The sequence below is a fragment of the Chiloscyllium punctatum genome, chromosome 46 (assembly GCF_047496795.1).
Source record: "Chiloscyllium punctatum isolate Juve2018m chromosome 46, sChiPun1.3, whole genome shotgun sequence".
Classification (NCBI taxonomy): Eukaryota; Metazoa; Chordata; class Chondrichthyes; order Orectolobiformes; family Hemiscylliidae; genus Chiloscyllium; species Chiloscyllium punctatum.
Genome location: NC_092784.1, coordinates 51,407,157 through 51,421,166, shown reverse-complemented (window position 1 = coordinate 51,421,166; position 14,010 = coordinate 51,407,157). Strand labels below are relative to the sequence as shown.

The 14,010-nt window shown below is 43.0% G+C and overlaps 1 protein-coding gene across 1 annotated transcript in view; it reads left to right on the top strand.

Annotated features, from left to right (window-relative positions):
* The window catches only part of LOC140468043 (zinc finger SWIM domain-containing protein 5-like), a 110,805-nt gene that overhangs the window by 65,412 nt on the left and 31,383 nt on the right, over positions 1-14,010 (top strand). Inside the window, exons 6-10 of the mRNA XM_072564216.1 lie at positions 4,373-4,558; positions 8,035-8,196; positions 10,838-10,984; positions 11,575-11,712; positions 13,436-13,696. Of these exons, the coding sequence (XP_072420317.1) occupies positions 4,373-4,558; positions 8,035-8,196; positions 10,838-10,984; positions 11,575-11,712; positions 13,436-13,696 (894 nt within the window). The remainder of the gene's footprint in view (positions 1-4,372; positions 4,559-8,034; positions 8,197-10,837; positions 10,985-11,574; positions 11,713-13,435; positions 13,697-14,010) is intronic.

The window sequence follows — 14,010 nt, the reverse complement described above, 5'->3', positions numbered from 1 at the left end:
GACTGTGTTTCTCTACACAGAAGTTTTAAACCAACCCCTAGTTCTAGATCCTCTAGATAAGAAGGAACAGTGGCTCAGTGGTTAGCACTGCTGTTTCACAGCGCCAGAGGCCCAGGTTCAATTCTAGCCTCGGGTGACTGTGTGGAGTTTGCACATTCTCCCCATGTCTGCATGGGTTTCCTCCCACAGACCAAAGATGTGTAGGTTAGGTGGTTTGACCATGCTAATTTGTCCCTAGACATGTTGGTTCGGTGGGTTAGCCCTGGGAAATACATGAGTGCTGGGATACTAGGTTTGGGTGGGATGCTATTCAGGAGGCAGTGTGTACCTGATGAGCCGAATGGCCTGCTTCCACACTGTCGCAATGCTATTCTATTCTATGAATAGCCATTCTCCAACTTTCAGGTCAAGTCCCCTCAGGATCTTTTCTGTTTTCAATTAAATTGACTCTGACTGTGATTAACTCCAAGGATACAGACCTAGCCTGTCTAGTCATTCTTCCATAAAACAATCTGCTCATTCCAGGTGTTAGTCTAGTAAGCCTTCTCTGAACTGTTTCCACTGAATTGAACATCCTTTTGTAAGTATGGTGATAAATACTGTACACTATCCCAGATGTGATCTCTCCAATGCCCTGTATAACTGAAACATAACCTCCCTACTGTTGCATTAAGTATAAGCATTGAGTATAAGAGTTGGCAGGTAATGTTAAAATTGTACACGATGTTGGTTCGACTGGTGTACACAGTTCTGGTCACCGCATTACCAAAAGGATGTGTGCGCTTTGGAGAGGGTGCAGAGAAGGTTTACGAGGATGTTGCCTGGTATGGAAGTTGCTAGCTCTGAAGAGAGAGTTTGAGTAGGTTAGGTTTGTTTTCATTAGAAAAAAGGAGATAGAGGGAGGACCTGATCAAAGTCGACAAAATCATGAAGGGTATACACAGGGTAGGTAGAGGTAAGCCTTTTCCCAGGGTGAAGGTTTCAATAACAAGAGGTCACGCTTTCAAGGTGAGAGCTGAAAAGTTTACGGGGGATACACGCGGCAAGTACTTCACACACAGAGGGTGGTAGGTGCCTGGAACTCATTGCCAGCAGAGGTAGTAGAGGCAAGCACAGTAGATTCATTTAAGATGTGTCTGGGGAACAGAGGGATATGGATACTTAGGATTTGGGCGACAGGTTTAGACAGTGGATTTGGATCAGCTCAGGTTTGGAGGGCCAAAGGGCCTGTTCCTGGGCTGTAAATTTTCTTTGTTCTTTGTTCTTTGTTCTTTCGTTCATTCCATTCCTCCCTCAATGAAACAGAACATTCCATTAGATTTCATGATTATTTGCTGTTCCTGCACACTAATCATCTGGTTTCCTGCACTGTCGCCTAGATGTCCCTGCATTTGAGCTCTGCAACTTTCACAATTTAGATTTTTTAATTTTTTTTGCCAGAGTGCTTTATTTTAGACTTGCCTTTTCTATTTGCCTGATCTTTGCCCACTTGCTTTATCAATTTCTTTTTAAGCTCCTAATGCTGTCATCACAACTTACTTAACTGCCATGCCTTCAGTCCCTTCAAGTAATAATTTGAGGAGTTGAGGCCACAGCACTGCCCCATGTGATGCACACTCACGATATACCACCAGCTTGAAAAATGATTCCTCCTCATTCTTATTCTCAGCTGCCTGTTCACCAGCCTGTCGTCTTCTATCTCTCCGTGTTACCTTCTATCTTTTGAGCTTTTGTTATCGGTTATTGAAAAGTGGAGTACTTGAAATCCTGGGAAAATATAGTTCTGTTGGCGGTTTAATTTACTTGAACTTGTACTATCGCTTGGCTGATTTGACCACTATGTATTTTTGGTTGCAGTGATGAAGACTTGACACAAAGCAGACTTGAGGTGAACACACAGTTTTTGCCCTCAAATGGCTCAAATTAGTTGAAAGCATTGAATCCCAAATTCTTATAGGTCATTGCATCTCAAGGGGCTGGAGTGAGCCTGTGCGAGCAGGAGCCTGTACTGTAATTACTCCAGAGTTTGGAGGGAGTGGGAAACATTTAGCTCACGTTCCCACTACCAGTGGTCAGTTTAATGATTCTTTGTCGGAGATGTGGGTGCGAAGAAATTGATTGCAAATTTGATCCAGTTTGACTCACCACCTTGTTGTGCTCAAGCAGACAGCCACTTTGAAAATGGCATCGGAGAAGTGCCAAGGGCGTAGTGGTGTGGGAGAGGTGATCTAAAAATCAGTAGACACTTTGCATAAAGCTCTCCGGCTGTATTTTTAGATTCGTAGTGCAAAAATCCATTAAACCTTTTGGATCACTTCGTTTCGCTTGTTGTCGAGAGGATTTATTTACCCATTGACTTGCACCTGTTTCTTTTTCAAATGTCTGCTGGCACTTGCATTGTATCAGGGAAGTGGGTCAAAGTAGACAGTAGTCATTAGGGGATGCATCTGTACTGTCGTACCTTAAATGCCCATGGCTCCTCTTGCTCCACATCAAAATGTCTGGCTTCTGCTTGCCAACTCTGCCCTAAGAATGCAGGCAATTGGGAAAAAGGACTTTCTAACTGCCTGTCTAGTGTTTAATTTCTCCGCTCTGGAACATACATTTTTGTTAGTGAAAGAATTGTTTTGAAACTGCAGCCAGTTTGAATTCCTTTTTGACCTGGCACATGATGTGCTTCGCATACTTGCTGAGAAATTCTTTCTCCTCTGTTCTGCTTTGCTCAAGTTAAACGGCCATCGCCTGTCTTTACAGTGATTAGGCCATTGGATATAGGAGAAGTCAAAGTAATCCTTTCTGTGATAGATGCACCAACCAAACTTAAAGTATGTGACACATTCTCACAAAATCTCCTGTGGTGGTAAATTTTTTGTGTATGAATGTGTTGGTGGCACACTTTGAAGCATCCTTCCAGGAAAAGGCATTTGTTGAAGCTTTTGGGAAGATTCATGGGATTACCAGTTTAAAGGGAAAATGACATTTAACGTATGAGTAGAGAGTGCTGTTTGACTTTTTCTTTGGTAATGTTGCTTTGGAAAATGCGCCAGTTGATGATGACTGGCCATTTACTGCCAAGCTGTATTTAAATTTTAAACGAGGCAGTTTGCCTGTGAACTGATTCGCTGGAAATTCGGAACCGAGATTGTGTTCAGAAAGGTCAGCAATATACTTCGGCGGCGCAACTTTGTTTTACAAATGGCCTTGTCTGTAAGATAAAGAGTAAGGTTCAGTGGGCTTTATGTAACCACATCTGAACTTAGTTTAAATCAATTCTGAGGATGGTTCAGGTTATGAAATCACTGTTCATGCATTCATAAGTTCTGTCCGTTCTGGTGTTTAATGCAGACTGCATGAAAGCACCTTGTGGTGGGGGATGTAGCTTCGCATTCAGGCATCTTGTGCTGGAATTGATGAGGGAATTGAGCACCTTGTTTAGCCCTGGTCTGAGTTGAAGTTGAATGATGGGATGATTGACATTTTGTGCCCCCGAGCAATGAATGGTTTCCCATGCAAATAACATTGTGCAAGTGGTGTCCATGAATTGACCCGATAATTTCCCTTTTGGAAGCGTTTTGAGGTGTTATTGGGAAGGGGAGTTTAAGCAGCAATGCAGAAGGAGAGTGTAAATACTGGAAACGCAAACCTCAAATGCTGGAACTACTTAACAAGTCACGTATACAAAGAGAGTGAAGCAAAGTTGAAGTTTCCCAGTGATGGCCTTTGATCAAAACTGGGAGATAAAGATCAAAACTAACTTTGATTTCATACCAACGATCTGAGTTAATACAGAAACCCAACTTAAAATTAACACTGGTACAGCGTGCTCAGTTTTTAAAACTAATTTAGTTTCCAAATATTACTGGAAAGTAAATGTTAGTGAGTCAGATTATTACTGTAACATAATTCAAATATCTGGCTGCAGTTTTCTCAAATTGCCACTTCTCCCGTGTCTCTGCAGAATCCGATGAAATGAGTGTTTCGGACAAGTGATGTTAGGAAGATAACTTTGACGCCATGTACCAGTCATGCAGCAAGTGCTAGTTGCACAATATGCCGCCTCATGAGTACAAAACTCTTGACGTGTCTAAGACCTGACTTTTGTCGTTACCCTTTCAAAGTGCATGTCATGTGAAAGTGTATTTGTGGTTACTAATTTCCAGCCCAGTTGTTGCTCTGAATTTCTCTTTGATGTCGCAAACAGCTGAGGACACCAGCCGGCTAAGTTTTTTTTTAAAAAAGAGGCCACAGACCTCTTCACCCCCCAGGCATGTATGCTGTACCCACCCCATTGTTTATACAAAAACACTGAAGCGGCTTGGATTTATTTTTGGTCACAATTTCCTTTAATCACCAGTTTCTCCCTTTCCCTCAGGTGCTCTCTGGGTGTGTGTGGTACTGAACCCTCACTGTAAGCAGGAGGAGAAAGCTGGCTGGCTTGAGCTACTCAGGAAGTGGAACAACATGGATGTCTGCCCGCAAGAAGATGGTAACTATGGCAACCACATCAACGAAACCCCTAGTATTACTGGTATACAACACAACTCAAATCGAAACCAAGGTATTTAGCTTGTTGTTCTGTTGGAACTTTCCAAAAACAGCATAACTGCAGCAGCAAATATACTTGTCACAGTTTCCTATCCTGTCCATGCTTGTATAGATCTTGTAACCATGTGAAGTGGAAAGAGTAGTGTTTCAGTATTATGAATGACAAATGTTTTCAAGATAATGCTGCCACCACCTTTCCATTTTGTATGGTGCTTACCCAAACATTTTTCTTGTCAGATGTTGTGGAAGGGATTGTGAAGATGTGTTCCTGGTCTTTAAGTTATGGCCATGCTACAGTGGACAGACAATAAATATCTCTCCATGTCCTCACCCATTGATCATTCTTGTTGTTAAGCAACTTATTTGAATGGAAGTGGTGGGAATGTGCTCTTGCACCTGAGCTGGATGACCCCATATCTTTCCTAAGAGAGGTTTGGTTATCCATGAAGAACAAGAGCAGTGTCTCCTGCCACATCCCACTTTATCACAGCCTGGAATGTCCTTTATTTTCTGGATTGATTTGTTGATCTGTTTGCTAATTGGAGACGATACATCAGTACTGAAGGTGAGGTAAAGTACTGTCCTCAATGGAATCACCCTTTCTTTCAACCCCAGGCCTCCAATCTTCATATTTTACACAAAATGCAGATTGAATTTGTGTGAAGTGCTCAAAGCAAGCTTTACAGGGTGGTCACTCAAGGTGGTTCCATCTTATTGGCTTCTCTGCAATCAAATAACCTTTCCTCACTTGGCACCTTTTTATTGACATCATAACGGGAACCCACTAAATTGGAACTTGAGTTTACATACCAAACTCTTACTGTATACCAAACTTATTTGAGAGGGACTGGTCTCGTTTCCACTAGTTGATGGTTTATTCTTCAACTGTTGGCTATGAGTGAAGCTAATGGGAGACTGCGGTGCATTTGTAATGTTTTGAAATGCTAAGTTAAAGCACCTGAAGCCAAACATGTAGTGGGGCTGCTCAAATACGGCCTGCAGTATTTGACTGACCAGATGCATCTGCATTATAAAGAGATTGCAGTTGTGACCCAGGATGATTTTATAGTTGGTTACGTTTTCTGAACAGAGCCTCAATTATTGAAGAGTCGAGAGGTGGTTGTGCTGCCCGACATGAGCTGAAGGGTAGCGATGGCATTTAAGCTAAAGAAAACCTGTCCCTGAGATGGTGAACATGAGTGCCAAATTCATAAGCCTCTCAAGATTGATTTCCCTGTAGAATACTGCAGCTGTGGGAACAGGCTTCCAGAGGATTGATCTGGGGCCAGCTGACCCCTTTCAAAGGCAACTGGATCTGGGACTGATTTTGAGGCAGTCGGGGAAAGAACTTAGTGGCGCTTTTTATCGGGGGGAGGGGGTAGCGGTAAGGAGTGGTGTACATAGATAGAAATGACCCTTTTTCTAACTCTGGATTTTACGTTTTGAACGGTTAAGTATTCAGTCTGCTTAGAATGAGGTCACGTAATCTTTTTTTGTTTTCTTTGGAAGCTTGTTTGGACGCCTGTGTTTCTTGGGGCTGGGTATATTGGCATTACATTTTACATTGCAAAATCCATTGCATCGAAAAAGTTTTCTCTCCAGTCAGCTGTGGTCTCTGTGTTTAAATATGATTCGTAGTTCAAAAAATGTTTGAACTTTGCTGCAACTTGCTCTTATTCGTGATTCAAACTGCAAAGTGATTTGATGCAATGGCTGAGATTGCTAAATACAATAAAAATGCAGTTAGTTCTGCTCTGTCGAAACTAACTTGATTGATACATTGTGGAACTGCTTCAAATGAAGGCGAGTTTGAGAGTTGACAGTGCTTCTGCTGACAACCTGGGGCACTGGAAAGACTGTCAAAGACAAGTCTGTACAGGCCATCTCCCTGAAAGCTGCACAACTGGCATGTGGAGGTTCCCCGAGATTTCTGCTCACATGACCACAGCAAACTGGAACTTTTCAATTCCAGCAGCTGCTGTGTCTAAAAGGGACCGGCAATAAGGACCAAGAGCAGCTTTTCGTAGTGCAAGAAGAAACTAATTAAGGGCCAGGATCAGTAATAATTGCACTTGTATGAATCATGCTTGGGGGTGGCAGGGTGCATGTTGATATCCAAGCATTCCCTTCAGCAGCAACGTGTTCTGATTGGAGGGCAGGAATTGGTGAAGAATAGACAAAGCATCTCCGCTTAGTCTTGGAGCAGAGCTGGAATCTATTAGTTGTCCTCCCCAGCCCTTCACCCACATTGCCCAGCAACTATGATGACTGGAGTCCTCCAAACCTTAGATCCATTTGAAAGCCTTCTCCCCTTTGTTCTTGAAGGTACAGTCCTCAGACTGGCGCAGCCTGGGTGTCATTCCTATATCCCTTGTGCCCCACCCAAGCTCCCACCCTGGGCTTGCAAGCACAATTGTCTGCACAAGTATGAGTTGTGTCCTGAGAGCTTCTGTTTGACGTCAGTCTGGTAAACCACACTGCGAAGGGTCAGATCAGTGTCTACACCAGCACAAGAGTTCAGTGGATATTTGTTAGAAGCAGGAACAGCTTGTTTTGGACATTGCTTTTCCCAGGTTTTGGGGTGCACACAAATTATGGTTCATGTGTACAAGGGGTGGAGGATTTGTAAGACATGCTGGTAGTGAGAGATATAAGAAGTTGGGAGAAAGTGTATGGAGCACACATGTCTGCATAGACCAATTAGGCAAAATGGCTCGCTTGTTTAATTGTAGATTGAATGCTTAGTATTGCATTTGCTGAGATGTTGGATAGGTGTAGATTCAGAGAGGCAAAGTGAAATTTTATTCTTTAAACACGACATTCTGGACTACTATATTGGTGAACAGACAAGGAAAGCAAACGATTTGTGTTCAATCTGTCCGGGCTTGGCCTCATCTGGAGCATTGTGTTCAACTTTGGCCCCCATACTTGGGAACATTGTAAAATCATCAGCGAGAGTACAGAGAAGATTCATGAGAATGCCACCAGCCCCAAACTTTAGTTATGTCGAAAGATTAAAGGAATTGGGACTTCTCTCCTTTTTTTTAGAGGAGAGAAGATTTGATAGAGGGTACCCAAAATCATGAGGGGTTTTAGAAACCTTTCCCCATTGGTATAAGGATCGAGAACAGAGGGATGTACTAATTAACAAAAAGTATTATTTTTCGCAACATGCATAGCATGGAAGCAAAGTCAGTTAAAGCCTCAAAAGAATGGAAAACTATCTGAAAAGGAAAAATTGCAAGGCTATGGGCAAACAGCAAGGGAGTGAGTGTCAATGGGTGAGTGGCTGCCTCGGAGGGTAGGGGTGAGGGTTGATTTAACCTCCTGCAACCATTTACTGATTTTATGATAAGGTAGTGTTTGAATTTGTAGACAAAATTTGGGATGGCTGACCTTCAGGTCCTGTGTTTGTTGTGATTGTGTTGTTGTGCATCACGCGGTTGAAAGAGGTTGCAGAGCAGTGAAACGACTGTCTTTCAACCCCAGCAGGCACCCGGCGGACTGTTTTTGTGCGTGCAATAGAAGCCTGTGGACTCGACTGGAAAGACTGTCACCTCCGGAAAATTATCAGCAGTGACAGCTACACGAACCAGTGGCGAGATGGAGACCGGTCACTCTTCGACTCTCAGGGGCGTCCCCTTTGGCTTGGTGAGTAGATTGTAGGTTGCCGCGAAATAAAGACACAGAATTGCATTCCCATTAACTGCTCGGGGCAGCAGAACAGTCTTGTCAAATGCCACTTTGAGACTTTGCAGTGTCAGAATTGTACTGGAGAGTTGAACAGTGACTGCTACTTGCATTTATGTTTAGATTAAATTAGATTCCCTATAGTGTGGAAACCAGCCCTTCGGCCTAACCAGTCCAAACCGGTTCTCCGAAGAGTAACCCACCCATGCCCATTTCCCCTCTGACTAATGCGCCTAACACTATGGGCAATTTAGCATGACCAATTCACCTGATCTTCACATCTTTGAAGCAAAATTAAGCACCAAGCCACAATGAGACGTTGCGGGGAGTTGGTGGGCGGGCGGTATTCCTTTCAAAAGCTTGGGGGACGTATGAAAGCTTTAAAATATCACTTAAAGGAAGGAATTCCAGAGGTCGGGGGCAGCTGAAGTTAAAGCCGTCACTAGCAGAGTTATTTGAAATGAATGCACAACAAGCTTGAATTAAATATGTGAAGGAGGTTATGAGATAGGGAGAATTGTGTGTTAAATTTGAGGCTGTATGGGAGGCAGTTAGATCGTAGCCAGCGTTCATTCTCCCATTCATTTTGGCACAGAGGTGAGGCAATTAAGGATTAATTTGCTGCTTAAAAAATGTCAAGAGCAAGGCTTGCTTTGGTGTAGGAGAGAAGTTTTCCCAGGGTGATGATTGTGGTCGTAAAATAAATTTTATTATTAAGGATAGTGATGTTGGTGCTGCTGGCAACTTGTGCAGGCAGTGCCTGGGTGGTGAATGGGACACAATTGCAAGTAGTTTCGTACATGAGTCAGAATGCAGGACAATATAAAATAGCAGTACGTAAGACAGACCTTTAAAATTAAACCTCTGTGTGGGGTCATGTTTGTGAGCACGAGTGTTCCTAAGTTTGGGTGGTTTGTGTTTCATCAACCATCTGTACATGACAGGGTAGCTGATCTGATTTTATTGGTGCACTTGAGTCTTGTGAATATTCTACATGACTCCCCATCTCTCCATCCCATGCTAAATGTTTACCAGAATCAATAGCTGATCCTTGACTAATACAAGACATCTGTGGCTACACGCAAATCCCAAATACTTGTTGTTTCTGCTGTCACATCATCAATTACTGAAATGCATAAGGCAGTTGACCTGCTGGTTATTCAATACACAAACAGATTGAGGCAAAACTCGTAAGATTTGAAACATCTGGTTCACCAAAATAAGTAATTGAATTTAATACCAGATTAGTATCAAAATTCAAATGATCAAATAGTTGTGTATTTTTGTCGTGTCACAGCTTGGTGTTAGATTACCTGCCACCAGGGGAGTACCTGGCTACTGCGGCTCTCCAGGCCTTAGTGTGTCCAAAGTTTAGCTTAAATGTGCCAGCTTGTGGAGGAGTAGGGTTTCTGGTTTCCATTCTGATCTGAAGTATCCAGCACCAATCAGATACAATCACTTTTTTGTTTTTTTTTTGCAAAACATTTGTTTCCATGACACTAAGGTTGGTGGAGTTGTGGAGAGTGCGGAAGTATGTTGCAGGTTACAGAGGGACATAGATAAGCTGCAGAGCTGGGCTGAGGGGTGGCAAATGGACTTTAATGTGGAAAAGTGTGAGGTGATTCACTTCGGAATGAGAAACAGGATTAAAGATGAGCAGAGAGATCCGTGTCCATGTACATCGATCCCTGAAAGTTGCCACTCAGGTTGATAGGGTTGTTAAGAAGGCATATAGTGTTCATTGGTAGAGGGTTTGGGTTTCAAAGCCATGAGGTCATGTTGCAGCTGTACAAAACTCTGGTGCAACGCTCTTGGGGTATGTGTACAGTTCTGGTCACCACATTATAGGAACGATGTGGAAGCTCTGGAAAGGGTTCAGAGGAGGTTTACTAGGACATTGCGTGGTATGGAGGGAAGATCGTATAAGGACAGGCTGAGGGACTTGAGGGTGTTTTTGTTAGAGAGAAGAATGTTAAGAGGTGACTTAATTGAGATATATAAGATAATCAGAGTTAGATCAGGTGGGCAGTGAGAACTTTTTTCCTCGGATGGCGATGGCTACACGAGGGGACACAGCTTTAAATTGAGGGGTGATAGATATAGTACAGATGTTAGAGAGAGTTTCTTTACTCCGAGAGTAGCAGGGGTGTGGAACGCACTGCCTGCAACAGTAGCAGACTCGCCAACCTTAAGGGCATTTAAATGGTCATTGGATAGGCATATGGACGAGAATGGAATGGTGTAGGTTAGATGGGCTTCAGATTGGTTCCACAGGTCAGTGCAACATCGAGGGCCGAAGGGCCTGGACTGCGCTGTAATGTTCTGTGTTCTAAGTTCTGTGTTCTAACTGTGGTTTAGTTAGGAGAAATATTGTTTCCCAGCTTTTGAGTATTCAGAAATAAGTGACTGAGAAACTTCCATTGCGTTCTGTATCTCTGGTTTTCCTGGCCAGAGCCCTTCCTTTATCTTGCGCTTCTTCCTTTCAATCTTCCTTGTGCACTTGGGTGATTTTCTACTTATGTTTCAGTGCAAGTAAATTGCAGCGGCCCAATATCTAATGATACACATTTGCAGCAGTCGGTATCTTTTTTTTAAAATATAGAGCATGTCCCAACTGCATGTGCCAGAGTGGATGCACTGAGATCTCACGGGTACCCACGGGAAGCTCTTCGTTTGGCGATTGCAATTGTCAATACACTGCGATTGCAGAAGAGACGCCAGTTGGAAATGTACAAGCAACAAAAGAAAGGTAAGTGGGACTGCAAGCTACTCTGGAGGGTTGGACTGGGCTCCCCATGGGGTGTTGAGAGCTGAAAAAAAAGTCTTGTCCTACTTGTTTTACTTTTATTTAAGATTGCAGCAGGTCAGGAAGAAGGGCTTATGCCCGAAACGTCGATTCTCCTGTTTTTTTGATGCTGCCTGACCTGCTGCGCTTTTCCAGCAACACATTTTTAAGCTCTGATCTCCAGCATCTGTAGTCCTCACTTTCTCCCATTTTATTTAAGATCTTCAACTTTTGTTTAAACTAACACCAGCCTACACAGTAGAAACGTTTTCTGTTCCTCAGTTGCCAGTTGATTGTGTAAAGTAATTGACTTTTCTCATTTCTCTTTGAAAGAAGATGGGGGAAGAAATTGATTGGGTTTCAAAGTGAGACTTTGGAATGTTCAAGATGGAGTAAGGTGCTTCATAAATAGTTTTTTTTTCTGAAAACCCACCATGGGGTTTGTGTTCTGTGAATAGATTTGATAATGTGCTTAATGAGCAACAGAGACTCTGTCCCATGGCTCCGCAGCAGGGAACAGGATGTGTTTTAATGGCTTTGCTTTGTTTTTTCAGAACTGTTGCAGAAAGGGTCAACCACCATCTCAAACCAGGAAGGTTGGGTTGGACATCCCCTGGATCCTGTCGGGTGTTTGTGCAGGACTTTGCTTGAAGCTTGTAAAATGGAGGACGACAGCTCTGTATTGTTCACTGGTAAATACTCCAATTGTTGCTTCTTAGGAAATCCTGCTTTAAAGATGTGTCTGTGGTTTGTTGTGACCTGCTCCCAGCCAATGCAGTGGGGGTGCTACAGTCAGTCGGGCTATGGCTTTGGCAGCCAGTGAAGGCGAAGGAGGATATCAGTTGCCTCAGGAAATGAATGGTCTTTTGCAATTCTCCCATCATGTTAATGCTGTGGAATTGAAAGCTGGTTGGTGCATTGCAAATCAAAACAGTAGAGGCTTTGAGTTCCGTTTATTCCAATTTTCTTAAGTCATACAAGCTGTCCAATGACATGAATTAATTTGATTAAGCTGCTTCATATTGTCCGGTGTCCTTGCTGAGCATTAATAGAATGTAGGACAAGTTTGAAAAAAAAAAACATTTACTTCAGAGTGAACCTGCTGAGCATCTCGAGTGGTAACTGCTGAGTGGAGTCATGTGATCTTATAGAAGTGTCTAAGATCCTGAGAGGCATGGATAGGGTGAATGCACTCCGTCTTCTTACCAGGGTTGGGGAATCGAGGACCAGAGGGCATCAGTTTAAGGTTAGAGGGGAAACAATTGAAGGGAACCTTGAAGGACGGTTTTTTTTTAACGCAGAAGGTGGTATGCATATGGAATGAGCTGCCGGTGGAAGTGGTTGAGGCAGGTACATTGATAACATTTAAAATACATTTGGACAAATACATGGATGGGTATGGGCCAAGTGCAGGGAAATGGGGATAGTGTGGATGGGCATTTTGGTAACTGCTCGGATACTGCCTGAACTGCTGTGCTCTTCCAGCACCACTAATCCAGAATCTGGTTTCCAGCATCTGCAGTCATTGTTTTTACCCCATTTTGGTCAGCATGGACCAGTTTGGGCCGAAGGGCCTGTCTTCATGCTGTAGGACTCTGTGGTTCCAACTATAATGCATACACCAGATTCCACAAGCATGATGTCTTTGCAAATGATCCAGTGTAATCAAATCCTGGTTACACTCTTTGTTATAATTGCATTCGCTGAAAAGGACTGTCATAGTGACCTATTTCTTTTGCCTAGTTTAATCTTTCTTCTTTATAACAGACATGGTTCAGGCACTGTGTTTATTGTTTTTCTTTAATATGGTTTCTGTCTCTTCTGTAACTTGCTGTGCTTTGTGACGTCGTTCGCTCCACACCCCTAACCTTTGGGTTTTCCAGAGTAAAGCTACTTGCAGTAGCAGTTAATTAAAGAGAGGTTAACACGAAATGTGGTGGGTGTGAGGAACGTCCCGATTTGCGAGTGGGGTTGCTTTGTCTTCTGCAGTTTGAAAACTCAGATGAGCCAACATGATGATACTGTTCACTTCTCCACTAGAAACTTCCAGTTGGAGAAAGCCCAAAGCAATCTCTCTGATGCTCTTTCTAATGCTGTACATTTAATAAATGTTAAAGTTTGAAATGTTTTTCTCGGAGTGAATCATTCTCTGGGCCATTGGTTAATGATGACTAAAGAGGTGAGACGTGGTGTTTGTTGTTCTATGCAAATCTACAAATCCTACCCGTGCAGGGGATTCCATCGATTTTCTTTCCTTAATCATCATTGTTATCAATGCATGCGTTCTTCTATGTTGTATATGTATGATACATTTATTCCCCTGTTGCTTCCCATATCTGAAAAAAATACTTTCTGATTTTTGTTTCTGAAGTGCTTTGACCTGTAAATGGATCAGATGCTTTGGTTATTTTTCAGATTCAATAAGTGATATTAGGAAACCAGTCTATCAGCACTTTCCAATTCCTGGCAGCAGCAACACGGGAGAGTCCTACTATGCCCTTGCACTTGAGGTGGCGCTAATAGGGTTAGGACAGCAAAGGTTAATGCCAGAGGGACTGTATGCCCAGGACAAGGTTTGTCGAAATGAAGAACAGCTTATATCGATGCTGTCTCAAATGGAGTTTGATGAGCGGCTTGTACAAGTTTTGCGTAAACAGACGCTTTTACTACTGGAAGGTACGAATGACTTTTTATTTTGTTATTTAATAATTGCAGAATTCTTCTCCCCTTTTGTTCGACTCCACCTCTCAGATGAGGTAGTGAGCAGCCTGTTTGACTGGATATGGCATTGCAAGCCACAGCTGAGCCCGCTCATGCTGCTGTAAGGCAAATGCGCATCTGTCTCTCACGGGGCAACCAGTGAATGGGAGAATGATCAGGGGTCCCTGCTTCACCCTGTCCTCCTTTTAAACCAAAGATGTGCAGGTCAGGTGAATTGGCTATGTTAAATTGCCCATAATGTTAGGTGTATTAGTCAGAAGTGGGTCTGG